This window comes from Bubalus bubalis, chromosome 15 (assembly GCF_019923935.1).
Source record: "Bubalus bubalis isolate 160015118507 breed Murrah chromosome 15, NDDB_SH_1, whole genome shotgun sequence".
Taxonomy (NCBI): domain Eukaryota; kingdom Metazoa; phylum Chordata; class Mammalia; order Artiodactyla; family Bovidae; genus Bubalus; species Bubalus bubalis.
Window position 1 is genome coordinate 1,203,458 of NC_059171.1, and position 27,915 is coordinate 1,231,372.

At 44.2% G+C, this 27,915-nt stretch overlaps 1 protein-coding gene across 12 annotated transcripts in view; it reads left to right on the forward strand.

The window, feature by feature from the left end:
* The window catches only part of ENPP2 (ectonucleotide pyrophosphatase/phosphodiesterase 2), a 135,439-nt gene that overhangs the window by 73,715 nt on the left and 33,809 nt on the right, over nucleotides 1–27,915 (forward strand). For 8 of the 12 annotated variants that reach the window (XM_025264960.3, XM_044928496.2, XM_025264963.3 and 5 more), the window contains 8 exons: nucleotides 4,532–4,587; nucleotides 9,576–9,641; nucleotides 10,884–10,956; nucleotides 15,438–15,593; nucleotides 17,973–18,081; nucleotides 21,156–21,281; nucleotides 24,952–24,983; nucleotides 25,735–25,862. In XM_025264960.3, the coding sequence (XP_025120745.3) occupies nucleotides 4,532–4,587; nucleotides 9,576–9,641; nucleotides 10,884–10,956; nucleotides 15,438–15,593; nucleotides 17,973–18,081; nucleotides 21,156–21,281; nucleotides 24,952–24,983; nucleotides 25,735–25,862 (746 nt within the window). The remainder of the gene's footprint in view (nucleotides 1–4,531; nucleotides 4,588–9,575; nucleotides 9,642–10,883; nucleotides 10,957–15,437; nucleotides 15,594–17,972; nucleotides 18,082–21,155; nucleotides 21,282–24,951; nucleotides 24,984–25,734; nucleotides 25,863–27,915) is intronic. The other 4 variants (XM_045162766.1, XM_045162767.1, XM_006074703.4 and 1 more) reach the window with 1 other exon arrangement.

The window sequence follows — 27,915 nt, forward strand, 5'->3', positions numbered from 1 at the left end:
GTTATGCTTCTTGCGGTGTCCGGCTTCTCTAGTGGCCGCGAGCCGCGGTTATGCTTCTTGCGGTGTCCAGCTTCCTCTAGTGGCCGTGAGCTGCGGTTACGCTTCTTGCGGTGTCCGGCTTCTCTAGTGGCCGTGAGCCGCGGTTACGCTTCTTGCGGTGTCTGGCTTCCTCTCGTGGCCGTGAGCCGCGGTTACGCTTCTTGCGGTGTCCGGCTTCTCTAGTGGCCGCGAGCCGCGGTTATGCTTCTTGCGGTGTCCAGCTTCCTCTAGTGGCCGTGAGCCGCGGTTACGCTTCTTGCGGTGTCCGGCTTCTCTAGTGGCCGTGAGCCGCGGTTACGCTTCTTGCGGTGTCTGGCTTCCTCTCGTGGCCGTGAGCCGTGGTGATGCCTTGTGGCCGCGCCGGGCTTCTCCTCGTGGTGGCTCCTCTTTCCCTTGCAGAGCGAGCCTCTCGGGCTCAGTAGTTGTGGTGCACGGGCTTAGCTGCCCCTCCGCACGTCGACTCTTCCTGGACCGGGGATCAAACCTGTGTGTCCTGCGTTGGCAGGTGGATGCTTATTCACCCGGCCACCAGGGAGGTCCTGTCCTAACTCTTGAGACTCGGTGACTGACTTACTCCCGCTGATACTAGGGCCCTGCCATTCCTCTGTCCCTCAGAATTGCATGTCTTTACTTCTGCGCTTTGGAATGAAAAGCATCCTTTCCCCGCAGAGAGCCGCTAGGAAGACTACAATAGTAGTTCATAGTTTAAAAAATGTGTTTTTGCTTCTTTTCCTTTTGAAAACACCTTCCCTTCTCCCACAGCTGCATATTCTACTGAATCTGAGAAAGGGTTAGATTTTGCATTTAAATGCTCCTGGTCCCAGTGGGAAAGTTTTGGTTTTTTGTTTTATTTTAAATTCCCGATAACATAGCAAGAACGTACAATATTTATATTTCCATTTATTCCCTTCTCAAAATGTAGCCTCTGGGACACAAATGTTGAAAACTGTGCCTCTAGATAAAGCAAAGTAAAGGAAGAAATACTCGGATTAAAGGTGAGAAGGCCAAACTGGGTGTCTTCTTAGCTAATTTTTTTCAAGCTGTGTAGTTTGACCCATCTCTGAGGAAATGTATATGACTTTCAGATTCCCAGTGGGAAATGAAAAATTATGATTTCCACTTCTCTGAATTAATGAGAAACTAGTTTTATGATGTCTGTTTCCTGACTCTCCCCCACTTTTATAGCGCAGGAGGCTCCTTTTCATGTATCTTCCTTTGGACCAACATTTTACTGCGCTTTTTTTCCCTCTGTAATTACTAGATTTAACTTCAGGGTTCTGAAATATAATATATACATATAACTTGCAAAGGAACTTTTATAGCTGCTCATGATCTGATTTAACTTCAGAAACTTTATGCATTCAGTCTCATACTGTTTGCCAGACCTTTGACAGACCAGCTTCATCACTGCTAGGATTCTTTCCTTTAAGATTTAAAAAACTTTTTTTTTCTAAATTTCAAGTATTCTTTGTTCACTTATTTGTTCACTTTTTGCACGTTTCTGGTCAGGTTCCCAATTTTCTTTTAGAAAATATGGCCAACATGACTTTTACCAGGAGCAGGGAGAAATCACTTCTCTTGAAAGAAATCAAGAAAGAAAGAAAAAATTTTGCCTTTAATTTGTCTTCACAGTTCACATTGTCGTTGTTTTCGTTTTTTTTTAACAATTGGTTAATTTTGTTTCTCTAATTACCGAGATGTTGTCACTGTAAAAATTTTAAGTACAGAAAAGTATACAGAACCAACAGTCCTGATTTTGCCACCAGGATAATTTCAGCACACATCTGTCATCCCTCCCAGTCTTTGTGAAGACTCCTTTGGTGATCTTTCCCCCGAGGGTTAGGAAACTGAAAGTTACTCATAGGGCTTCCTGTTGCTCAGATAATGCCAACCTCAGCATGTATCCCACAAGACAGCTTCTGAAAGTGTAGGGTCATCTCTTGACAAAACTGTATTTAAAAAAATTTTTTCCATTAGAAAACCCCAGGTTTATCTTACACTTCACATCTACCAGATATTGCTTAATACAACTTCCTTGGAAATGAGGCACCAGATTTTCTAGGAAGTTGCTTGACTATGATGCATTAAGCTTATGTCTCTGAAATGAAAATAAGTATGCAAAAAGATCACTTAATATAAGAAAAAAAGACTTCCCAGATAGAGCTCGTGCTAAAGAATCCGCCTGCCAATGTAGGCAACACAAGAGACGCGGGTTCGATCCCTGGGCCAGGAAGATCCCTTGGAGGAAGGCACAGCAACCCACTCCAGTATTCTTGCCTGGAGAATCCCATGGACAGAGGAGCCTGGCGGCTATAGTCCATAGGGTCACAAACAGTCAGACACGACTGAGCACAATATCAGAAACGGACCTCTCTGGAATCTGAGGTGGTTTGAGGCGCCTGCAGGATGTCCAGCACTCAGTTTGAGTTCATCTTCTTGCTCGTGGAGGCACTGGCACAAGGATGAATGATGAATGGATGAGGACCCACTTGAGTCTTCACTGGCCTGGGGATACCCAGAAATGCCGGAGTTGACTTGTAAAGTGGAAGATGCGGGCGTGCTTGCTAAGTCTCTTCAGTCGTCTCTGACTGATACTTAGGACCAACCCCCTGGGTGGTGCTCAGTGTGGTCTGACGTCCTGACCGCTCTGGTCCATCCCCGAGGGACGAGGACGTCCCTTCTTTCATGCAGATGATGTCTGTTGGCAGCTCGGGCCTCCTTGAGTCTGAGAGCGTGTCTGCCCTGAAAAGTCCCTCCCTCGCGCGCCCTGCAGTAGCTGTGCTGTGGGAGCCCTGGAGGTTTGCAGTGCTCCCCAGATAATTCTCCTGGGCCAGGCGTTCCTGACCTTCCTGAAACCGTGGCCAAACTTCTGGATGCTCTGCACCTCCAAACTGCCCCTCCCCCGCCTCCAAAGCAAAAGTTTTAACTGGAGTAAATAAAACACTGTCAAAATGTGGAGACGCTGAAACAAGAAAGGAGGGGGATCGCAACTCCTGGACCGTTTTTGTTTGGTCTTTTGAAAACCCAAGCCATGCTTCTTTTTTCTGTTTGCCTCCTAAAGCGAAGGGGTTTCTTCTTCCAGACTTCTGTCCAGTGGGACACAGGCATCCTAAATTGTTTTCAGTGTCCTGAAATAACTCGATTATCTTCATATCCATTATTGCATAATAATTAAGATGAAAATTGATCCAGTGTTTACCAATGCTAAGACACCATTTTTAAGGACTTTGCACATATTAATTCATTACAGCTTAGAATAATCCTATGTGCTAGGTAATATTATCTACATTTTAAAGAAATGTTGAGGCCTTAAATAACTTCCTGGAGGATCACATGGCTGGTAAGCAACAGAAGCAAAGCATAAAATCCAAGTAGTGGTCCCCACCGTCAGGTTCTTAACTGCCATTACTTCTGTCCCCCACAGCATGAGCTAGGAAGAATATATACATATATATAGAGAGATATATTGTGTACACGTGTGTTACGGTAAGTCACTCAGTTGTGTCTCACTCTGCAACCCTATGGACTGTAGCCCACCAGGCTCCTCTGTCCATGGGATTCTCCAGGCAAGAATACTGGAGTGGGTTGCCATTCCCTTCTCTCCGGGGATCTTCCTGATGCAGAGATCGAACCTGTGTTTCTATGTCCCCTGCATTGGCAGGCGGGTTCTTTACCATTTGCGCCACCTGGGAAGCCCATATACTATGTATATGTATATATATTTGCATATGTTTTATATATATACTCTATCTATTTATCTACATATTTTTGGCCACACTACGGGGTATGGGGGATCTTAGTTCCCAGACCAGGGATCAAACCCACACCCCCTGCTGTGGAATTGCAGTCTTTACCACTGGACCACCAGGGAAGTCCCTGAAAAGAATATTTTAGAAGACTTAATGACATGCTTGGGTCACCTAACTTATCCCAGGAACTCACTCCTAAAATTCCATTTACCAAAAAGCTAAGTAAAAGGTGCAAGCAGAAATCCAGAATAAAAAGTAACCCTCCCCCCACCCCCGTTTCATTCACCTCTTTGAAAATAAAACAAGGCAAAGCTGGGTTCCGCAATCGGGCGTCTGTGTGCCAGACTGGGGTTCCCCTCTGTAGGCTTTCGACACTCAGGGAAACATGTGGTCACTCGAGGTCCTTGATGAGCAGAATTCTGCCATATAAGTGAAATGTTCAAAACAATGATCAGAAGGGACAGGTACAGAAGAGACGCTTGAGATGAAATAAAGGTTGTTTTTTTTAAAGCCACTGTAATCATAGCAGAACTTGAAAGCTTTTGCAGAGAATGTATTGAATAACATTTATGGAAAGAATAATTCTGACTTCCAGATGTGAAAAAAAAAGTTGCAAATATTGGGAGATTTATGGTAGGGTATGGGTAAAGTTTAAAATGTCTGAGCTAATATACTTTAAAACCTTTTCCTTCTTTGACCAAAAGTCAAAACATGTTCTAAGCCTCTTATATTTTCCTCATTAGCTATGGATTACAGCCACGAAGCAAGGGGTGATCGCTGGGACATTCTTCTGGCCTGTGTAAGTTACCTCTATTTTGTCAATGTTTGTAAAATTACCGTTATGATTCAGTTTAAGAAACATTCATTCAATTTTATTTCATTTAAATGTAAATGTTAGTATAGACCAACTTATGAGTATTTTCTGACTCAAGATAACCTTCCAGGTATTTTGGGGGGGATCCTCTCTCTCTCTCTGTTTCCCTCTCAATTCTCTTTCCCTCACCCGTCTCTCTTTCCCCCTATCTTTTCTTAACAGAATGGAAGGAGGATTTTTCTCTTCCACATCTAGTCATCCTTTAGATTCTTCTGTTCCTGTTTGTAGATTTTTGGTAACTTGGCACCTAGGGAATGTATATTTCTCAAACTGTTTATTGCTGTGACTTGAGTTATCATTTTCTATAAATGTATTACAACATTCTATATTTCTTTTGGTTCATAACTTTAAAGACCAAACGTGTTGTTGAACAGCTGATGTAGTCGTCCGGAGACTGGAAACTTCAGACAGGAGACCAAGGGGAAGTCTCTGTTTCCCCCTCCTTTTCCTGCTAAGCTCTAGTGTTTCCTTAGTAAAAGAAAAGAAACTGCTTCTCTTCCCCACAGAGGTGATGGGGCCGATTAGTAATGTTCATGAAACAGTCTTAAGATGAAACTTACCTAATAAAAGTGTCAACATGTTGATTATGTTTGAGGTTCCTTAGTAAGAGAAGGAATCTGTTTCAACTTTCATGGGAATTTTGTTCCCACTGAGATGTTCTTTCCATCTTGTTTTTTTTTTAAACCACCTAAAGCTGTTTCCATATTTGCCTCTTATGCCGTAACAAAAATCTGACTATTCTGTAATAGTAGAGTGCTGAGAGCAATCACAGGTTCAGATTAATCCAGAATGGTACCGTCTATATTCTCAAAATTCAGGAAGAAAGGTAGCTTTTTCAGATTTGAAGAGCTAAATTGAAATTGGGTTTGGTGATTTGAAGCTAAGACAGAGAGTATCCCTTAAAAGTCTCCCCCTCTCCTTTTAAAAAGAGATCTTCTTGGCTGAGAAAATGTGCATGTTAGAAGTGACATGTTGATTTCCCAGCTTAATCTTATGCATAACATTTTTTAACCCTTGGCGGTCATTGATGCTTACAGAAGTGATTTCTTCTTCTCCAGAGCATATTTGGCTGGCAGAATGGAGAGGCACCAACAGTAGAATTAATACTTAGTCCTCACCCTTACCCCCCGAAACTGCTGCAGAGCTTCATTGAAAAGGCTTAGTGTTCTGGTTCTCAATGGTAATTTTCTCCACCCATTTCAAACCTTATAAGAAGGTAGCTTTTGTGTGCTCCAAAGACGCCTGTAGTTTTGCTTTGCTTCTCAGACTATTCTTCTTTTATCTCTATCCTGGAAGTGACTTGGCTTCATTTTCTTTCTTTTAAAAAAAAAAAAGTCTTTAGAACTTAAAAAAAATGGTCACACTTCCAGGTATTTATTGGAATATATGTCAAGGAAATCTACACATCATCCATACTGAAAATTTTTAAATTTAAGCAGATTCAAATGATAGACTTAGACCTTTGACAGTCATCTTTTTAACCTGGTTCCATCCTGCAACCTAGAATTAGCCTTGCTTTTCAAATGATAGTATTTCGTTTCAGAATCATGCTCAGCTGTGTCTCCATTATGTTCTTTTCTGTTGACTCATGCTCAGAGCAGTAGTTCCCTTTGTGTATGGGTCTCGGATTGATTCCAGTCCCAGCTCTGCTGTGCAATAGGTTGCTGACCCTGGACAAGTGTTTTAATCTCTTGACAAACCAATGTCTTCATCTTTAAATGGGAATGATAGTGTCTTTACCCTAGGGCATCATGAAGATAGAATGAATCAACAAATGGTACTTGTTTTCTTTTGCACATTATCTCTTTCAACAATGACCAGACAATGGCTATCTATATATGACCTAAGGTAATTTGTTCCCCTTCAGCACCAAATTCCTCATCTAGTTCATCTTCCTTTTTTTTTTCCTATTTCCTTTTCTTCTTCTAACATGTCTAATGTTCTTAGTCTCATGAGAAATTCTGTATCAACCAGTAATGGTGAAGACAACTGCATGAATCCCTTTCTGTTTGGGGTACCCGCTTCCTTTGTCAGATCTGTTTGTACTGTGTCTGCATCAGATGTTAAACATTCATGGTTTGGGGCCATGTCTTTTCTAGTCTCTGAGGCTTTTTCATAAATGCAGTCTTAGATCTACAGGGAAACTTGGAGACCACTCTGTGTGACTCCCCATGTCTGTGATCAGAACGCCAAGGCTTAGAGAGGTGAAGTGTTGTGCCCAAGGTCATGGTTTCAGCGGATACGCAGAGCCCCACATGCTCATCTCACGCTCTTACCATGGGCATGCCCTTGCCCAGAAAAGGATGATCACCTGCTTATCTCTCCAGGCAGAGAATGGTAACTCTTCCGTATTGGTTTTTTTTTCGGTAGGGGTATCTTGTATCTTTATTTATATTCACACAAATGCCTTGAATGTAATATGCTTTTAACAGATATTTCATGAGTGAGTGTATCATTTCTGTGGGCCTGTGAATCCAGAGCTTCTCTGGTGGCCCAGATGGTAAGAAATCTGCCTGCAATGCAGGAGACCTGGGTTCAATGCCTGGGTTGGGAAGATCCCCTGGAGAAGGAAATGGCACCCCACTCCAGTATTCTTGCCTGGAGAATCCTATGGACAGAGGAGCCTGGCGGGCTGCGGTCCATGGGGTTGCAAAGAGTTGGACACGGCTGAGCAGCTGACACATACACACACGAATCCAGTCTATAACGATAGAAGCTCACGTTTTTTAATGTGCCAGACACGATTCTAAGTGCTTTACATTGGTTACCTCTTTTAATCCTTACAACCACCTTGTAAGATAGCTCATTTTACAGAGCAACAAAAGGTTAAGTAACTTGCCAGTCACATCACCCATGTAAACCTCAGAGCTGATGTTTTTTCCCCTACTTGTCAAGTACCCCATCCAAAGAAGGCGTTTAAAGGCTGAGCATTCTGAGCTTGAAACAAATTCTCTTAATCTGTATTTTTCCGTTAGCATCAAGTGGGTCCATCAGAATCCATCTTTGTGACTTAACACCAATTACGTAAATAAAGCAGCTGGTAGGTAGGCAGTGGAGCAAGGCACAATGGAAAGACTACGACACTCGCTTTTCTTTTAAGTTAGGAAAGAATTCAAAATATGCAATTATTTTGTTCAGATACAGGGGATTTCTAAGGCTGAGGAATTAAATACCTCAGGCGATTAACCTGGCTTGGCTCTGCCTACTTCTAATTCAATTGTAGGATGTAATAAACACGATCAGGCTTCTTCAGCAGCGTTGGAATTTGTGTAAATGAGAACTTGTTTTATGGTGAACATGAATTTGTTGGGCTGGTAGGATAGTTCCGACCGAGAAGCCGTTAGAGAGAGGAATGGCAGGCAGGCCAGCGTCCCTCCGGCAAGGGTGGTGGGGGGTGGGTGGGGTGGGGGGAGACTCTGGGGGAGGTTGCTGAGCGGGGCTGCCAATGCTAGCGGCCTGCCATGACTCCGAAGGGCTGTCTTTCACCCGGCTAGCCCATGCTCGTGTCTACCAAAACTGAAAGCTGAAATGGCTCGCCCAGTATCCCATAATACATTTTTAATAGTTAATTTTTTAAAGCGGTTTTAAGATCACAGTAAAACTGAACAGTGGGAGCAAAGATTTCCCGTATATTGGCTTGGCCCAAAAGTTCATTTGGGTTTTTCCAGAACATCTCATGGGAAAACCTGAGCAATTTTTTTGTCCAACCCAGTACCTCCATCCTCATCCCCACACTGGCACAGCCTCCCACAGTATCAACATTCCCCACCAGAGTGGAACCCTGGTTACAAATGATGAACCTCCATTGACACATCATGTCACCCAGAGACCACAGTTTACATTAAGGTTCACTCTTGGCCACAGTCGTTTTTACCATCCACAGTTAAACTTGGGCTTCAGTTTAAATTTATTGTAAACATGCTCCAATGCCTGATCTTGGATGAGGGAGCAGAAGAGTATGTTATGCTTCTTGTTAGGAAAAGAATAAGCAAATTTCCCCATAAAGACATCACTCAGCTTGTGAGCATCTTAATGTAACTAAGTCAACCCATGATACAGTCCTATCATGCTAGCCGAGAGCTCTTAAAACGAGTGCCAGACTGAGGGTAATTATATTTCAACAGAGGAATGAGACTTAAACACAAAAGTCATTGTGGATGAAGATTATACCCTTTTTGTCAGTCTCATAATTATATGTGCCTATTCTTGATAGATTTTTTATAGAGCTAGAGGAGAATTTCCCGAATACCTTTCCTAACCCCTTATTTTATAGATGAGGAACTTAAAGTTTCAGATTCAACAATGTTTCTTAAGTCATACAGCTATTTCGAGAGAGCATGGTGACGAATCTTGATCGTTAATGAAAGTAAGGACATCTGTTAGCACTCACTGTGTGCTGAGCACTGTGCATGCCTTTTGCCTGTCTTGCCCATTTCATCCTCAACCAAGCTGTGCAGTGTGTGTAACTATCATCTTTATTTTACTAATGAGAAAACTGAGAGGTCAAAGAAGTCTAGAGGTCAAGAGAGGTCATACTAGCAGAAGGCAGACTGAGGATGTAAGTCCTGGTCCCTTGGTGGCCATAGCTAATGGCTTTACCCACTAAATAGCAAGGGTTCCGAGTCCAGGGTCCTTTTCGTCTGCAGCCAAGCCTCTGTGAGCAAGAGTTTGACTTGACTGTGAATCAGAGTTTCCAGTCTTGTCTTCTGTGGCCGAGGCTGAGCAACATGACCTGTTGCAAATAGAAATGGACATTTAAACACTAATTGGAAAAGGGATCTTTTACTTCAGTGAAGTGAAAACAGATGGTGGTAAGTAGAGAGCCGTTGGCCTGGCTGCAAGGGCAGGCGCTCGGCAGGCTGCAGTTGGTGGCGATGCCTCCTAACCTCATGCTTACTGGTTGCCGCCCACAGGGTGATCCCCCACGAGCGGAGAATACTGACCATCCTGCAGTGGCTGACCCTGCCGGACCACGAAAGGTCTGTCCCCTCCCCGGCTCCCCCCTTCTTGCTTGAGTGCGTTTCTGTCTCGGGGCGGAACTGGGTGAGTAGCTCGATGGACTGTGCGGTAGGAGCACAGCCGAGGTTTGCTGTTGTTACTGGTTTTGCTGTTCTGAGCCTTAAACAACCTCCCTAAGAGGGATTTAGGGCACAATGGACGTGGGTTATCGAGGACCGTTTAATTACATGAATTACTCCAGCTGTTAATCCTGGTCACCACAGCAGAGCTCGAGGGAGTTCTTGGCTTTGGTAAATAAACCAGCAGCATCCCAAGAATTGGGAAAGCATGAAGACTGACTTTTGAAAAGGTTTTATTTTATCGAAGTGTAGTTGATTTACCATGTATTAGTTTTTACTGTCGGAGAAGGCAATGGCACCCCACTCCAGTGTTCTTACCTGGCAAATCCCACGGACGGAGGAGCCTGGTGGGCTGCAGTCCATGGGGTCTCGAAGAGTCGGACACGACTGAGCGACTTCCCTTTCACTTTTCACTTTGATGCATTGGAGAAGGAAATGGCAACCCCCGCAGCGTTCTTGCCTGGAGAATCCCAGGCACGGGGGAGCCTGGCGGGCTGCGGTCTCTGGGGTCGCACAGAGTCGGACACGACTGAAGCGACTTAGCAGCAGCAGCAGCGGTTTTTACTGTGCACAGTGACTCGCATGTGTGTCACACACACACACACACATTCTTTTTCATGTTCGTTTCCATTATGGTTTATCACAGCATGTTGGCTGTAGTTCCCTGTGCTGTGTATAAATAATCCTATGTAAACAGTAAGGACTGCTTATCCATTCAGTAGATAATAGCTTGCATCCGCTAATCCCAAACTCCCAATCCAGAAGACTGATTATTTTCACTTGAATGGAGTTGTTCTTTCAGGCTGCAGATTGCATGGCCCCGTGAACTCTCACTGGGTTCTATCATCTTAGGGATCAAAGACCTGAGTTTGCATTCAGATTTTCCTTGTGAGTTTTTATTCCTGAAGGTGGTAACCAGGTAGTTACCACAGTGGGGGCAGTGTAGAGGGTGGTGGATGTGGAAATAATAGAAAACAACAGAAAAAAACCCAAACAATAAAAAGACTTTTTTCATGGTAAGACTAACGGTGGTTGGGTGATTCACTTGATTTGCAAGGTAGTTTTGGTAATGTATAGGGATATGTGACATTCTTTATTGTGTGTGGTTTGGGGGAGATTCTGAACCTTCCAATTTTCCCGTAGGCCTTCAGTCTATGCCTTCTATTCCGAACAACCTGATTTCTCTGGACACAAGTACGGCCCCTTTGGCCCTGAGGTTAGTAGCTTGTCTTCTGCCTGAGAGCCTGTGTCCCTGGGCCGCCTGCCTGCTGACCTGATCTCAGGATTTGCACAAAGTCTCTCAGCGTGTTGCTGTGTGTACGGTGGATACAGAGTCAAGGAACTACAAGAGTGAAAACATTTAAAAGAATCTTAAACATACCTGTTTCTCTTACAGGAACTTCATTTCAGATTGATTTGGTATGCAAGCATATCCTAAACTTGGTGTTCATAGGAGGGTGTTCCTGCCTTCCAGTTGGTGTTCATATATTCCAGCCACTTGGTGTTCATAGGTTCCAGTCCTGCAGGCATCAGTCAGAAGACGAAGGACCACAAAGGGCTGGCCTTTGCCGTCACCGGGATAGGAGTGGAAAAGAATCTAGAGATGAAACCTACAATACAAGGCCATGCAACTGAATTTCAACTCCCTTAGCAAGGTTGTGCGGTTCCGAGAGGATAGGTCAGCTCAGTAGCCTTTGCAGGTACAGGTAATCTGGAAAACACAGTAGCACTGGACACTTTTTTATTTGATACATCTTGGCATAGGTACATACCTGTGAGAGCATCATCAGGATCAAGACTGTGGACGTATCCCTCACCCCCTAAGGGAAGCAAACTCTTAATTGAGACAAAAACACTATTGAATGAATCTGTTTAGCAAAGCAGTGTGACACTCTGATAGCAAACACTCAGGAATCTTAGTAGAGCAACTGGTTTGTAAGGTAGTATCCAGTAGAACTTCAGATTCAGGAGGTGGGAAAGGCATGTTGAGATTTTATTATGTTGTTCTTTTATCAAGTGATGGACATTTTCCCAGTGCTCTAGCATAGATCATTTTAAAATATGATGGGATTTGGGAACCTAAATCTTTTAATATTTTAAATGTTTTCCACCACTCTTTCTTCCTGGGCTGGTGAGGTCTACATCAACATAATAAAACTTGATTTGGGATGAGAAATTATCTCACAGGCTCTTCAATGGTGGAAAATGCCTCCTGTTCTCAAATACCCAGCAGCAGCTCTGTTGGCTATGATTACGCTTCCCATGTCCAGCATAAGAATGACTGGAAATACAGAGAAGTGTGTCTTGGCTTACATAGTTTTGATCAAAATGCAGGATGTTTAAACAAAGGCAGTAAATACTGAGAACCATAAATACTTCTGGATGCTTTACCATCCGTTCAGTGGTGGTTTCTTTAAGCACTGGAAGCTAGCGGCTATGTGAAACATTTTTAGTTTGCCTTAAATCACTGAAGTCATGTAACTCCAATGCTCTTTTTCCTATTCCTTTGATGTTTAACCACTGTGCATGATTATGAAACACAAATGATACAATGAGATAAACATCTGCATACATGAAACACAGAACTTATTCTTGCCAGAGCAAGCATGGCCGTTTTATCTTTAGGATGATTTTCCTTGAAATTAAAGTGAACAAAAGGAGCCGCATTTTATTAAGATGTTAAAAAAAATTAAAACCCAAGCCCTAAGCAGTTCCATGTGCCCTGTTTAAAGGTTCACTTTTGCTTGGATAATAGTATCCCTAAAAGACCCTGTAACAGAGGCAAACAGAGATGGGTGTAGCCATTCTTCAAAAGGCAAGAGGCTGGTACTTTAGGAGGCCTGCTCCAGTTGCGTGGCTGATAAGTGAACTTGGAAATGGAACTTCTGACTCCCACACCAGAAAACCATTAAACTTTCCTGTAGCACAGGAGATAAGCAAAGCGATCCATTAACAGCCGTGTTCAAACCACACAGAACATTTTCTTTATGTCAAAAGGTGGCTAATTCTTATAATTTTCATTTCCTTACAACTTATAAGGCTTGGCAGTGAATGTTCTTTATCCACAGACATCTCTGGATTTCTCATATACATAGTTAAGTTATAATTATTTACTTGAAAGTGTGTGTGTTGATCGAGAAATGAATTAAAAGCTTTTTAAGTACCGAGAGGCGATAAACCATAATACATGATGCTTTAATTGGCTGTAATGATGGTTCTAGGTTCAGGATTCTCATAAACATATAAATCTTTTTTTCCTCAGTATTTCTGAACTGAGAGTTAGAAGGATTCTTGCTATATTCTTTTTAGTATTAATGCTTCTTATAACTGGGATATTCCCATATATCCACTGGGTAAAGCATTTATGATGAGATGTTGGAATGTACCTTCTGTTACGATAACCTGAGAACTTGATCACTTTCTTCCCTTAAGAGGAAAAGGGTATTTTCAGATTTCAACTAATTCTCATTTGGTTCTAGAAATCTTATTTTTTACTGAAAGAAACACAAAACAGTTTATACTCTTTAAACATGAAAGCAAAGCCAGAAAAACCTCTTTTATGTGTGTGTGGTAGACAAAATTGGTTTATCTACCTAGTAATCCATATCTCTCACTTGTCTTTATAGAGCATGCAAAGACTATACTAGCTGAGAGATTATTGCTGAAATCAGTAGCCTGCTGTCTTTTACGTCTAAGGAGAATATACCTTGCATCTGAAATTCAGTCAGACTGACCCAGCCTGGCAGCATGCTGCATGCTGCGGTACAGCAGACACTGTGCTTTCTGCGCCTAATACTTGAGTGTACCTTTTCTCAGGGTGATTCGCGAGGTTATTAAATGAGGTGACCACACGTGGGGCTTGGAGCTCCAAGCAGCGACATATTGCTCCTGGTTTCATAGTGTAATGGTGAATGTTCTGAAAACATGCTTGCTTTTGGTTTTTGGCCCAACCTTTTCCTCTTTGACCTTCTGTGCTTCTCTCTGTGACTCTTGGTTCGGCTGCTCTTCAGGCCCGGAGGCAGAGCTTTGGCTGGCTAGTTACTACTTTCAGACGGCAAAGTATCCTTCTGAAAAGCAGGGAAATGTGCCCCCTCTCCTTCCCATCCTTTTAATAACCTCAGGCTCAATCTTCTAAAGTCAGACTAAAGTATGGCTGGTCAGTGAAAACTTAGCTTCCGTCTACCGCTAACATTCAAAGGAGATACGTGCCGTATAATCCCTGGATGGAAACTCATTTTGACTAAATCCCCTGCTGCTCGTCTAACCCCCTGCAGCCGGAAGGGCTCGTTTCTGGAGTCTTTGGAATGTTGAGGTTTCTTGCAAATGGCCGAGGGTCTGATGGGCAGACTTGAGCGCTAGCTGAATGTGTTTGGTGACCGTGACATAGTAAACTCTCTTTTTCCCTTTTGCTTCTCATCTCATGGGGACTTGGCTAAACTGGAAGCATTTAAAAACAAACCAGCAAACCAAACCAGAGTCTGGGGAGGTGCTGTGTCTGCCCATCCTCTGCGGGACAGAGAGGATGGGACGGCAGTGTCTCTGCAGTGCTTGCTCTGGACACAGTGACGCCGCATGGCACCCGCGCCCCGGGACACACTAACATCGCTCCTCCTTTGCCCCTTCTTGCATCCGAATGATTCTCAGAACAGTCCCCCTGAGAGAAGTCAGCTAGGTAGATGGCAGGCCTTGCTGCTTTAATTCACCTTTGCACCATCCGCAAATCAGGGGCTTGTTTTTCTCCAGTATTTGGAAGTCCCAGAAGGTTATCTTCTTTCCTCAGTTTATGTATCAGCCTTTAGCGCCAAGAGATTTTCAAAACAAGATGCGCAGTACAGCCGCTGCCTTCCAGACCACCGCCAAGAGGGGGTTTCTAACAGAAAGAGCATACGTAGACTCTTTCTTGATATAGATATACTAAGACGAAGAGATCTTGATGACTTTTTGCATTTTATCTAATTTTATGAGAGAATTTTTTTTTTTTAATGACAGTTCTATTTATGATTATTTCTTGGCTTGGAGTACCTCTCTACCAGAAACGTAAATTATCAGGGGGAAGCTCTCTGCTAATTTGTGGAAATATCAGTATATTCATGACCAAGGAGGACTGTTTGGTATTTATGTTTCATTTCATCCTTGGTTTAAATTTTTTTTCCTGACCCTTTCCAAGGAAGGTGGCTGTTGCATGGTGCGTTTGGTGGTCTGAGCAGGTACCTGTCCGAGTCTGAATCGAAACTACCTCCATGAATCCCTCTGCACCTTGAAATGACTGAGTGATTAGTATTTATTTTTCAGCGAGTACTTTATAAATGGAGAGTTTTTCATAACCAAGGACCAGCCTCTCCATGACGCAGGAGTTGTGGAATACAGAACTCTGTGTCACCTTCAGGGGTATCCACAAGTAGGCTCCTCAGCCAAAAGAGATCCACACGACCAGATCCTCTTAAATTATATTCTTGTTCTCAGTGAAGAAGCTACGCCAGCAGCATCGAGTTCAATTTAGGAGGCTTCTCTCTGTAGAGTTCCCCAAATCGTCCCTCATACCGATTTCTTTTTTAATCACTTCAGAAGGAGTCTTAGTTTGCTTTTTGTTTTTTAACTAAGACTTCACTAACCCTAGATGGCAAAGTGTGAGCTTTATTATCTGACCCAGAGGGACAGACGGCTTCTGAGTCCACACATCTCTATCCGCCAGTACAGGAGAGTAGTTATGGTTCACCTTTTACTCCGGCTAAGAGACCTAAGAGGAAGGTTACCCCTAAGAGGAGACAGGAAAGACCAGTTACTCCTCCAAAGAAAAGAAGAAGAAAAGTACATAGGATGGATCATTATGCCGCGGAAGCTCGTCAGGACAAAGTAAGTTTATCCATTGTTCCAAAGCTTTGTGGCGGGCAGCCCTGGAGGTTCCCTTCAGTGCCTTGGTTTGAAAATCAGCTGAATGCATTTCAGAAAACATTTGGTGCGTCATCCTTGGCTTTGAGTCCAGAAGAGTCTAGTACTTCAGAGGTTATCACTCATGTGAAGCGTTCTTGAACTCTCAGCCAAAAACAGACACCCTTCTATTTTCTTTAGAGTTAGTTACCCCCAAATTAGTATGAACATTTGGCTTGAACGAGTGTTAAGAGAGCTGTTGGTTTTGCTTGCACTTTTCCACAGAATTTGTCACAGTTGTTTGTAACCTTGGTTCTTGAGAACAACCCATCAAGGTAGTTGGGGAAATCCTCAAAGTCAGTGTAGATTAGAACTCAGTAGAGTACTGGATTAGGTTAGTGGCCTGTTCCGAGTTCAGAGGCGGTCTTAGAGGACAGACGGAAGGAGGGGAAGCAGGAGAGAGGAGACGGTGGGTAGAGGCGGGCGCGTCTCCTTGTGGAGACGTGGAAGCAGGAGAGAGGAGACAGCGGGCGGGTAGAGGCGGGCGCGTCTCCTTGTGGAGACGTGGAAGCAGGAGAGAGGAGACGGTGGGTAGAGGCGGGCGCGTCTCCTTGTGGAGACGTGGAAGCAGGAGAGAGGAGACGGTGGGTAGAGGCGGGCGCGTCTCCTTGTGGAGACGTGGGCCGTGTGTTCTCTCTGCGTTACCTTCACAACAGCCGCTAGGTGTTACTTTTCCAGACACCTTCAGACACCACCAAGGCACTATCTTATTTATTGTTTGAACTGATCACTGAGAAGCAGGTTCTGGGTTTTAGCCTGAGTCATCTTGTTGACCAAAGAAAATTAATCTGTTGCCAGGGGTTGATATAGGTTGTGCATTTGGTATTTCTTTGTCTAAGTGAAGTTCTTAGAGAAGAGTATGGTTTCCTCAGAAGCAAACGCCACTGTCTACCCTCCGTTAGTCAGATTATGCTGCATACATCGCTCTGAAACTTTCACTTGTGACTTACTCCTTGGGACAGAATTTGAAATACTGACTTCTGTCATAAAGGAAAACAAATTTACACCTTGACTTTACTGATGACATGATATGAGGAAAGATCTTGAGTCCTCTGAGAAGATGCCAATGGAAGATGATAATATGTGTCTGAGGAAAGATGATATGCGGATCCCTTCTGTTCTTGTCAGAGACATCTTGAGTGGATGTGTGTGAATGTAGCTCAGTTGTCGGAGTCCGCTGAAGTACTGTCAGGAGTTTGGCTGATGGGGTGTTTCCTGAAAATCTTTCTATTGCCCAGAGCTGCGAGGGACATCCCCAGTACCTCTAATACGTGGGGGCATTCATGCTATGGGGCTTCCTTAGTGGCTGAGACAGTAAAGACTCTGCCTGCAATGCAGGAAACCAGGGTTCAATCCCTGGGTCAGGAGGATCCCCTGGAGAAGGGAATGGCAACCCACTCCAGTGTTCTTGCCTGGGAAATCCCATGGACAGAGGAGCCTGGCGGGCTACAGTCCTCAGGGTGGCAAAGAGTCGGACACGACTGAGCGACTGTTTCACTTTCATGCTGTCAGAAACTTCCATTTGAAGCAAGAGCATGAGAGACGAGTTATGATTCTTACGCTTTGGAAATGTTCTTTGGAGAACTGAGTTTTCATTTTTCATTAGGCTAAATAAGAAAAGTTCTAGAATAAGCTCAGTGATTCACTTCTGTTTAAGTTTGAACTCTTGTAGATTTGTATTGTACTCATAATCAGCCTGAAAGGGACTAAATTGAGAAGGAGTAGCTTGTTTCCTGGGAGAGGCCCTTCTCTTGAGAATCTATTGTCAGAAATTGACAGTTAAGTTTTTTTGGAACACTAGATGGGTCTCATCGTGTTAATGATGCTCTAGTTCGGCATCATTAGTGAAAGGTTACCATTTAACCTCAGAGCTGCTTTTGATTCCCTTGGCCTCCATTTTCTTTCCATGGTTCAAAGCCTAAGTGATTTCACTCAGGGGTCAAGAAGCTTAAATTGTCCATCTGATTTTCTGCTCACTCTCAAAAATTCTTGGATGTAAAGAACATTGTTATATTTTAGAAAGGCTATTTTATTTCCAAAAAGAGAATTGCCCTTAATATTTCAATTTTTGTATCAAAGAATCTTGAAAGGGATTGGATGAGGAGAGGTTTAACTTTCCTTAAAGAGTACAAATAAAAGTGCTTAGACCAGGTTTCCATTTAGAATGACAGGAAAATCTCCCTAGACAAAGCTCTGCCTCTGGGCCTGAAGTTTTCTTTCCAGCATGTTTAGAAGATCTTTGAGATACTGAAAGGAAAAAAAAAAAAAAAAAACCTTCAGGGACTAATTTGCTCCTTTTTCCAGATGACGAATCCTCTGAGGGACATTGACAAAACCGTGGGGCAGTTAATGGACGGATTGAAGCAACTGAACCTGCACCGCTGCGTGAATGTCATCTTCGTTGGAGACCACGGTGAAACTTTCTTTCTTTATCTAAATAGATAACATTTCTGATGGTGTCGGGGAATCCCAGAAATCCCAGGTTGTATTCCGCTTCTTCCTTCCCCCTTTCTTTAGGATGGGGAAAGAAATTGGACCGTGACTCAAAACTATGAAATGACCTGAGATAACCCTTGTGTTCATGTCAATCAAAACCAGGGACTTCCTGTCCTTTCTTCCAAAATCTGTCTCTTATTAAAAAGTTGCAGGGCATTCCCTGGTGGTCCAGTGGTTAGGACTTGGTGTTTTCACTGCTGGGCCCAAGCTCACTCAATCTCTGGTCAAGGAGCTAGATCTCATAAGTCTCGCAGTGCAAAAAAAAAAAAAAAAGTTGCAGACAGTTCCCTTGTGATGGTAAGAGTTTCCTCTGTGAATATGACATATCACTGCCAGGCACACCCTAAAAGGAGCTCACATGATTCACATGGCTAAAAAATAAATCTAAACATGATGAAAAGGTGGAGACATAGGCTTCTGCTATAGAAGTGGCATATAAGGGAAATTATTTCCCTGCATTCACTGAGTGAATTCTAGACCCAAGCCAGAAGACCCTGTTTCAGCAGAGGTGACTGTTAAAGAGAGGAAGAAACGGTTTAGGAAGCAGTTTTCTAAATCACTGTATAAAGGAGAAAAATTCATGGATCAAGAGCATCATAAACATTGTATGTTGATAGAGCTGGGGGAGGGATGCATCATAGGGCATTCTTACTTCACAGGTTTGCAGACCGAGTTCCAAGAACGCCTCCTGCATTCCAGAACTAGCAATTTGAGACCGTGACTCTGGAAAACGGGCTGCTCCCTTCTAGGAGGGTTTAGAAGAAGAAAATTGGTTGAGCTGGTGGTTCTGTTAAGATTGGGCAAATAAATCTCCCCAATCAAACCGCTGCTCTGGGCCTGAAGTTTTCTTTACAGAATGTTCTAGAAGATCTATGAGAATTAAAAAAAAAAAAAGAGAGCCCTGGGATTAATTTGCTCTTCTGCAGGGACTAAACGTGACTGTCTGCAGAACCATGCCCCAAGAGTTTGACTTGGTGGAGAGCTGCAGAGAGGATAGAGAATTTGGAGCCTGTGACCCAGTTGATTCAACTTAACCCAGAGGTGTCAAGGACATTTGGTCACATGGTGGAGCCAGATGTCTAAGAGGTGGATGGCTTCCAGCGAGTCACCACTGGAGCCTTGTAGAAGTCTTGGCTAGATAAAATTCGTGTCTTGCTGGTGGGAAGCCTTCTGAAATGGCTTAGCTTCTCTTTCTAAGAAGGTAACATTGTCTGGCGTTTCAGAGTCCGAGCTTTGGAGTGAGAATGGGTTGCGTTGGAGTTCAGATTACACTGTACCACTTAAAACGCTCTCCAAGTCAGCCTCCTCATCTGTAGAATGAGAACATCGACCCCACATCCAGAGTTAGCCTGGAGGGTGGAGGGTGATGATGCTTGAGAAGCACGTTGAAAGCAAGAGAGATGCTTCACCACTGGGGTGGCTGAAGTGACTTAGAAAGGGAGCAAATGGAAGATCTTTCTAGTCTTCCGTTCATATATACTTAGAGACTTGCCCTTCCTGGATGAACATTGTTGTTTAGTCGACATTGTACGTGAGTGCCTGCTCAGTGGCTCAGTCGTGTCCAACTCGTCCAACTCTTTGGGACCCTATGGACTGTAGCCCACCAGGCTCCTCTCTCCATGAAATTTTCCAGGTGAGAATACTGGAGTGAGTTGCCATTGCCTTCTCCAGGGCATCTTCCCGATCCGGGGATTGAACCCGTCTCTTGCGTTGATAGGCAGATTCTTTACCATTGAGCCACCTGGGAAGTCCTTAGTAGACATTGTACTAGAGCATATAGCTGTTTATTGTTTTAATTTTTCTTCCAGAGATTTTAAATGTTAAAAGGCAAATCTATAGCCCTTGTGCTATGTTGGGATATATTTTTTTATCTATATTTTAAAGCAGTCTGGGGTATTTTTAATTTTTTTTTCATAAGGATTGTATACATAGATTTTTCTTTGAAGATCATGGTTACTTCCTTCCAGTTTGTATTAAAAAAAGGAAGGGGTCTGAATCTGGGATCCTAGAAGGTGATAATTTAAATTTTACTAGATCAGGACCACTCTATATTTATTTATTCCAGAACCTTAGGGTATCCTTTAAAAAAATCATTTATGTTCCCCCTCTTAAAGAATGTTCAGATAGTGGATTGTACAAAGCAATATATTAAACCTTTCTAGCTTCATCTCATCTCGTAAATTCTGAAATGATGATAAAGTTCTCTTCCAGCCTCCATGATTTGTCGTTCTAAAATTTGAATTTCTTTTTATTTATTTTTTATCATTGATCAAGGAATTTTTTTTTGATGAGAGGCAGGTAGCAAATCATTGGTGGGCAGATAGTATTTGTTGATTTAAGAAACTCACTACCTAGGCCCTTTTTGTGTTCTCGTTGCTGGCTTCAGCTGTAACTGGTTGCACCGTCTACAGCATTATTTTGTTTTTCAGTTTGGGTGGTCACTGGGATTGACCTTTTTCTTTCTCTCTCTTGTTTCCAGTATTGTTTATTCAGTAACATCCAAGGCCACCAGTGAAGGCAGAATGAGGATTATGTACTCAAGTCGGGAGCTGTATTACAGAGAGTTGGAAAATGAGATTTTTGTAAAAGAGACACAGGACTATACATTCCAGTGATTTGCATCACTCCCAGCTAGAAAGAGTTTAAAGAGATTTGGGATTTTTTTAACGAATATATCTTCTTCGTAATGATCTTTTTTTTTTTTTTTTAAAGACCGTGGTTGCTTCCTTTATCTGGTTGTTCTTGCTGAGTGACTTAAAATGGTAACTGAGACGATGCGTTTTCAGCCTTCTGGTGCTGCAAGATGATACGACTCAATCAAAGTCTGGTGAAAAGATTATATAAAGAAGCACTAAAAAATCCACAGTCAAGTTAAGAAATCTCAAGAGAGGGATCCTCACATTCACTTGTGCCTGAATATTATCTTTAGTGTCTGTGTTGAGATTTTAATTTTAAAATTGCCTGAAAATACTTTTTCCTCCTTTCCCATAGGAATGGAAGATGTCACATGTGATAGAACAGAATTCTTGAGCAATTACCTGACTAATGTGGATGATATTATTTTAGTGCCAGGAACTCTAGGAAGAATTCGACCCAAATTCAACAATCATGCTAAATGTAAGTTGACTCTTAAAACACTAAGTTTTTAGAATGGTAACATAGTGGTGTGAGAAGGGGCTTGTTCTCTGAAGCCGGACTATTTGGGGCAAAGCCTGGCTTTGCTATTTCTTAGCCGAGTGAACTTGAATAAGTCACTGAAACTCTAAACCTCAGTTCTTTTGTTTTTTAATCTGAGGGGGGAAAAAAGTGGTGATAACAAACAACTAGCTCATCGGGCTGTTGTGAAAATAAACCTATGGGCATCGCTTAGAATAGTTCCTGGGCCCTGGTAGCATTATATAAATATTTGCTCTTGTTTTTATCATGTGGAAAATACACTTAATTTGAGGCATGTGTATAACCATAAACTTCTGTTTACAAGAGAAGAACTTTCCAACCAAAGGCTCAGGCTTCCTCTTTAGCTGAAGCGAGGGCGTCCATGACAGGGTTAGAACCGTCCCCAGAGCCTGGAGCTTCCTGGGAGCCTGGATGAAGGGGATCTCCTCATCTTATGGAAAGTGATTGACAGAACCCAGCAGGGGAAGCTATGAAGTCCTTGAAACGCGGCAGCTGCTCTGAAAGACTAGAAATAAAATAAACAGGCAAGGTCTTCTCGCTTCTCTTTTGCACACTGGGGTTGTGATAAGTCACCGAGGAGAGCTTTGCTGCTGCTGCTGCTGCTGCTGCTGCTGCTAAGTCACTTCAGTCGTGTCCGGCTCTGTGTGACCCCATAGATGGCAGCCCACCAGGCTCCCCGTCCCTGGGATTCTCCAGGCAAGAACACCGGAGTGGGGTGCCATTTCCTTCTCCAGAGGAGAGCTTTGACTTGTGGGCTAAGAGGCTTTAGATGTTGCCCCACCACCTAGCTTTAGAGAAGTCTGTAGTTTTATTAGAGACATGCTGCATTTTGGAAAGAAAAAAAAAAAAATCCTTTAGCATTTTTAGCCTTGGGAATAAGAAACCATTGGCACCAAGCAGAAAGCTTTGGAAAATTAAAGTTTTTCCCAAACGATGTTCCTGAGTCAACACAAACGGGAAGCGTTCCAAGGTCAGCTCCAGGCAACGTTGAGAAATAAACAAAGTGTGGGTGTCTTTGCCCTCTCTTCTCCGTGCCTTCTCGGTCCCCCATGTCCTCTCTTCTCTGCTCATTTGAGATAGGTTGGCCCTCGCCAGAGTGACCCGCGGGTGCCTCCTGATTTGGTATTTGCTTTCTAGGGCTTATGCAAGAGACATTTTGTCTAAAGATATTCAAGACATCTCTAAAAGTAATAGGAAGGTTATTTTGGGGGGAGGGGAAGAAAAACTGTCCTGGGGCCAGTGAAATGTTAACTACCAATAATTAAACGTCTTGTATCTTAAAAAGCACGTCCATTCACTTTGTGAGAGACCCCAGGGCAAGCCGGGTGAGAGCACAGACAGCGGTGTTGGGCTGTCTGGGTTCGCGTCTCTGCTGGCTGCCTCACCCTGTGACCTTGGGCAAGCTTCCTAAACACTGAGCCTTCGTCTCCTCACCTGTAACATGATTACTGGGAAGGGCAAACGGGAGATTCTCTACTTAGCTTCGCTACTTATCACTTAGATTAGTGCTGGGCACATAGTCAAAGCAAAATAAATGGTAGTTAAAATGATGTTTTCAGCCAGATATATACACATCTTACTGAATCCTTCCAATGGCCCTGTGTGACAGGTACTATCATCTCTTCTTATAAACAGTAATAATCAAGGCTCAGAGAGAGGTGAAGTAATCGCCTAAAAGGGCAGCAGTTAAGGAGTGGCGGAGCTGGGATTGAAACCCAGATGCTTCACTGACCCTAAACCACTACCCTGTCCTGGGGCGTCTTTCATTCTGGGGGAGCCGGTAGCATGAGAGCTGAGTATTTCAGGACTGAAGGCTTGGTGTCCCACACATGGGCTCAAGCTTTTGTTGTTTCCTAGAAGTTCTCTGGGATTTGTCTGAGATAATGATAATTTTTCTTCATTATCGAAGAATATGAACTCACTCTGGTCCCTTTGAGGACTGTGGTTTATGAGGTCACCAAGTGTAGAGGTTGAAAGCATGGCTTGCCAACAGGGTCCGGGTTGGCACATTCCCCCCACCTGCTAAAGGCCCACTGGCTCGGTGAGGGCCCCCAGCAGAGCTGTTGTGAGTGACCAGACAGCGCCTGCCGTGCTCTCACAGAGGGGCTGCACGTGGCCTGGGTGCCAGCTGGGTTACGGGTGTGGCTACCGTTGCTACTTATCTCCTTGCCACTGAAAGATGCAACTAGACTTGAAGCCCAATTTACATAGGAGGGAATCCACATTTCTCTTTAAATTTCATAGCTTTAGAACTAAGATTCCGAGCCTTGTCTTTGAAGAGCGCATGTTCATGCGGCCAGGCAAGCTCGCTAGTGTATTTGCACCAGCGTCCACCAGTCTTTGCTTCTGTTTACTGGCCTGTTCACTGCACGCTGACGATGCCCCGGGCCCAGGGGACGCAGCAGGAAATGACAGGCATGACCTGCTCCGCGGGTGTTTACATTCGGGGGACGGCTCCCTCCTGCCTGTCCGTATCTCTTCCGAACGCTGCTTTCCTTTTCTGCTGCTTCTGTAATGACATGCTGAAGCAAATTTTTGGAAAACAAAACAAAATCCAACCAACCTACAATCTCCTCTTTCTCCCCACTCCCCCACGCCCAAAAGGGGACCTTCAGATAATACAATCCTGTCCACAGTTTACACACAGCTATTATTTGCATAGTTTTGCTTTTAGCTAGTTCAGGATATTGACCAAAATATCTTTTATTTGCTGGTAGTGAAAAGGAGGTCCGTGTGTGTGTGTGTGTGTGTGTGTGTGTGTGTGTGTGACGGACAAGGGGCAGCCACTCATGTCATTAGACCTGTGATATTACTGAGGAAACCAGATTCCCTTTAGAAAAAAACAACTCAATGGATTAGAAGATTCATCTTAAAGGTGAGCGGTCACTTGTTTCAAAGATCTACGGCTACATAGGGAGTCACATTCAAAGCCCCAAATGCCTCAATATAGTTCCTGATGTTTAATTTAACGTAAACTCAATCCAGGCTCCAGAGGGACTCTTTAGGAGGATTTTTTTTTAACTTTTTATTTTATATTGGGGTATAGCTGATTAACAATGTTGTGATAGTATCAAGTGAACAGCAAAGAGACTCAGCCATACATATCCATGTATCCATTCTCCCCTCCCCTCCCCTCCAGGCTGCCACGTAACACTGAGCAGAGTGCACTGTGCTCCACAGTAGGTCCTTATTGGTCGTCCACTTTAAATATAGCTGTGTGTGTATGTCCATTGCAAACTTCCTAACTATCCCTTTCCTGCAGCCTCCCCCCTGGCAATCGTAAGTTTGTTCTCTAAGTCTGTGAGTAGGCTGGGAGAATTTTAAAAAGCCATTTACTCAGCAACATCCTGGTGCTCTGAAAGGAGGAATTCCCTTTCAGAAAAGTTGACCCAGACTTAGCAGGGACATTTACCATCAGAATTTCTACTTATTTTGATGTATTTCACTTACTGAACTATTAAATACCCACACAGAGTTTTGCATGTGCTTGAAACAAAATCTAAATAACTTCCAGAAAAAAAAGAAAAGAATTGAGTCTCTTGCTGCAAAAATGGTTTCTCTCGGTGACTCTTGTCAACTCTTCTGAACTCTCTCTCCTCTCTTTGAACAGATGACCCGAAAGTCATTATTGCTAATCTCACGGTAAGTGTTGTGTGCCCCGGGCCTCTGCCCTTGGAGTGACTTCCACATACTCACCACCCATGCTCGCCTCCCCGTAGGGTGAGAGGAGCGTTTTCCTCGCTGCCCTGCCATCCAGTGTGTTTATTTCCCTAAGAGCTTTCAAAAATCCTGGCCCATGGACAACAGCGGGCTCCCTAATGGTCTTGGCAATGATCCAGAATGGGAGTATTTTGATCATGCCATTAGGGCTGAAAAACCTTCATCGTTGGTTAAATAGACCCTTGCACTTTCTGAACCAGGGCACAACCCCGTTCTGTTGTTTCCCCACCCAGATTAGACAGTTTAAAAGCGCCTGAGGATGTGACCTCGTGAACCTCACCGTGCTCCCTTCTCTCTGCACCGCACCCCCCACCTGCCCCCCCCCCCCCACCCCACCACCTCTCCCCTGGACTTAGAGTGTTTGAGAAAAGCCTTGGAGTTTGAGCTACTCTGAGTGACGGTCCCACGAGTCAGGGACATATCTTAAAAACTTCTAACTCCCCTCTGTGATACCCTTCCATGTCTTCTTCAACGTTACCTAATCCGCTTTGAATCTGTTTCCCGCGTTTATTATTTGATGGTGGTGGGGGGGCGGCGGGGATGTCACAAATTCCATTTACTCACGAATTAGCCTTTCCTTTGACTTAAAACCTCCTTCAGCTTTCTGGAGAGAATGTCTTGGGCTTTTCTAGAAGACTCTCCATGCAAAATTCAATGTCCATTTATATTTCAGTGTAAAAAACCAGACCAGCACTTTAAGCCTTACTTGAAACAGCACCTTCCCAAACGTTTGCACTATGCCAACAACAGAAGGATCGAAGACGTCCATTTACTGGTGGAGCGCAGATGGCATGTCGCAAGGTACCTCGGGGACAGGCGGCCCCTGTTTCTCACCTTCATAACCATCCCCTCGGCCCCGAGGCCTTCCCTGGAGGCTCAGACAGTAAAGAATCCGCCTGCAATGCAGGAGACCTGGGTTCGATCCCTGGGTCGGAAGATCCCCTGGAGAAGGGAATGGCTACCCACTCTGGTATTCTTGCCTGGAGAATCCCATGGACAGAGGAGCCTGGCAGGCTGCAGTCCTTGGGGTCGCAAAGAGTCGCACATGATTGAGCGACTAACCCTCCACTGTATGTGGTTCTATAAGGCAGCTGCAAGACTTCCCTGGTGGCTCAGACGGTAAAGCGTCTGTCTACAATGTGGGAGACCCGGGTTCGACCCCTAGGTTGGTAAGATCCGCTGGAGAAGGAAATGGCAATCCACTCCAGTACTATTGCCTGGAAAGTCCCATGGACAGAGGAGCCTGGGGGGCTACAGTCCATGGGGTCGCAAAGAGTCAGACGTGACTGAGCGACTCCACTCACTTAAGGTGGCCGCAGTGCTGCAGGGTCATTGGCCATTATAAAAAGAGATTTCCTGACCTCCCCGGTGACCCAGTGGTTGAAAAGCCACACTTCCTTTGCAGGGGGCACGTATGTGTTGATGAAGAAAACTTGGGAGTTCGTAGACGTTAGTAACACATGAAGACGGTTGAGCAGATCAGCATAGACCAAAGCCAGCCATTTAACTAGCAGCACATCTTCTCAGTTGAACTTGAATTGCTGAGCTATTATATGCACATGTCTAATTATCCCAAGCTGAAAGTAGTTTTCCCAAGACCAAGGGCTCAAACGTTTAATTTCTTTGTTTTTCCCCAAGTGCTGTACTTCAGTGCCGTGTGCCTGTACGTACTTAGGGAATATTTGTCGTAATAAACATGTAAGTGTTTTGGAAAACTGCTACATAACTCTAAGCAAAAGGCGTCTTCCTGTCACAACACGGAAGTTCAAATGCTTCTGATGTCTCGAGAGCACGGTTTCCGGCCTCTGCTCCTCAGCAGAGCCCCTGCCTCCGAGAGGCCTGGCTCTTGTTCAGCCGTGCCACTGCCGCATGTGCCGCGCTTGCCCTCGGTTATACTTTCCAGCGCTATTCCCAGACACATCTGTTGACAGGGAACTCTATATGCAAATATTTCTATGGAATACAGATCTCCGTTCATTGATCAAACATCACACATTTAAAAAGCGCCAGCTGGGTGTGTGCTTAGCATGGAGCCTGCTGCTGCTGCTAAGTCACTTCAGTCGCGTCCGACTCTTAGCGACCCCATGGACGGCAGCCCACCAGGCTCCTCGGTCCCTGGGATTCTCCAGGCAAGAACACGGGAGTGGGTTGCCATGTCCTTCTCCAATGCATAAAAGTGAAAAGTGAAAGTGAAGTCGCTCAGTCCTGTCCGACTCTTCGCGACCCCATGGACTGCAGCCCACCAGGCTCCTCCGTCCATGGGATTTTCCAGGCAACAGTACTGGAGTGGGGTGCCATTGCCTTCTCCAAGCATGGAGCCTAGTGACAGGCATATAGAAGTGAGCCAGACAGACCTGGTCCCGGAGCAGAGAATCCTGGAGCCAGTGGGGCACGTGAGCAGACAGTTGAAGGTTTGTGGCAACTCTGCATTGAGAAAGTCTGTTGGTGCCCTTTTTCCAACAGCGCTATTCTTAAATTAGGGTATGTGCGTTGTTTTCTTAGACATAATCCTACTGCATACTTAATACAGTATAGTGTAAATATAACTTTTATATGCACTGGGAAACCAGAAGCTTTGTGTGACTCCTTTAGCGTGACAGTCTCTTAATTGGGGTGGTCTGGAGCAGGGAGCAGCACCTACAGGGCATGTCTGTGCCTGTGGCCAGCGCTCGGCTCAATACGACCGTGAGACAGGAGGAGGGCGCCAGAACTCAGGTCCCAATCTGTTCTAGGCTGATCGTCAAGGCCAAAGCACTGGGGGCAAAAAGACAGCATCATCTTTCATCGCCCTGGGAATGATGCAAAGTGGAGAGGAATACGCTTGTATTAGTAAAATCCACTTCTTATAGATCTT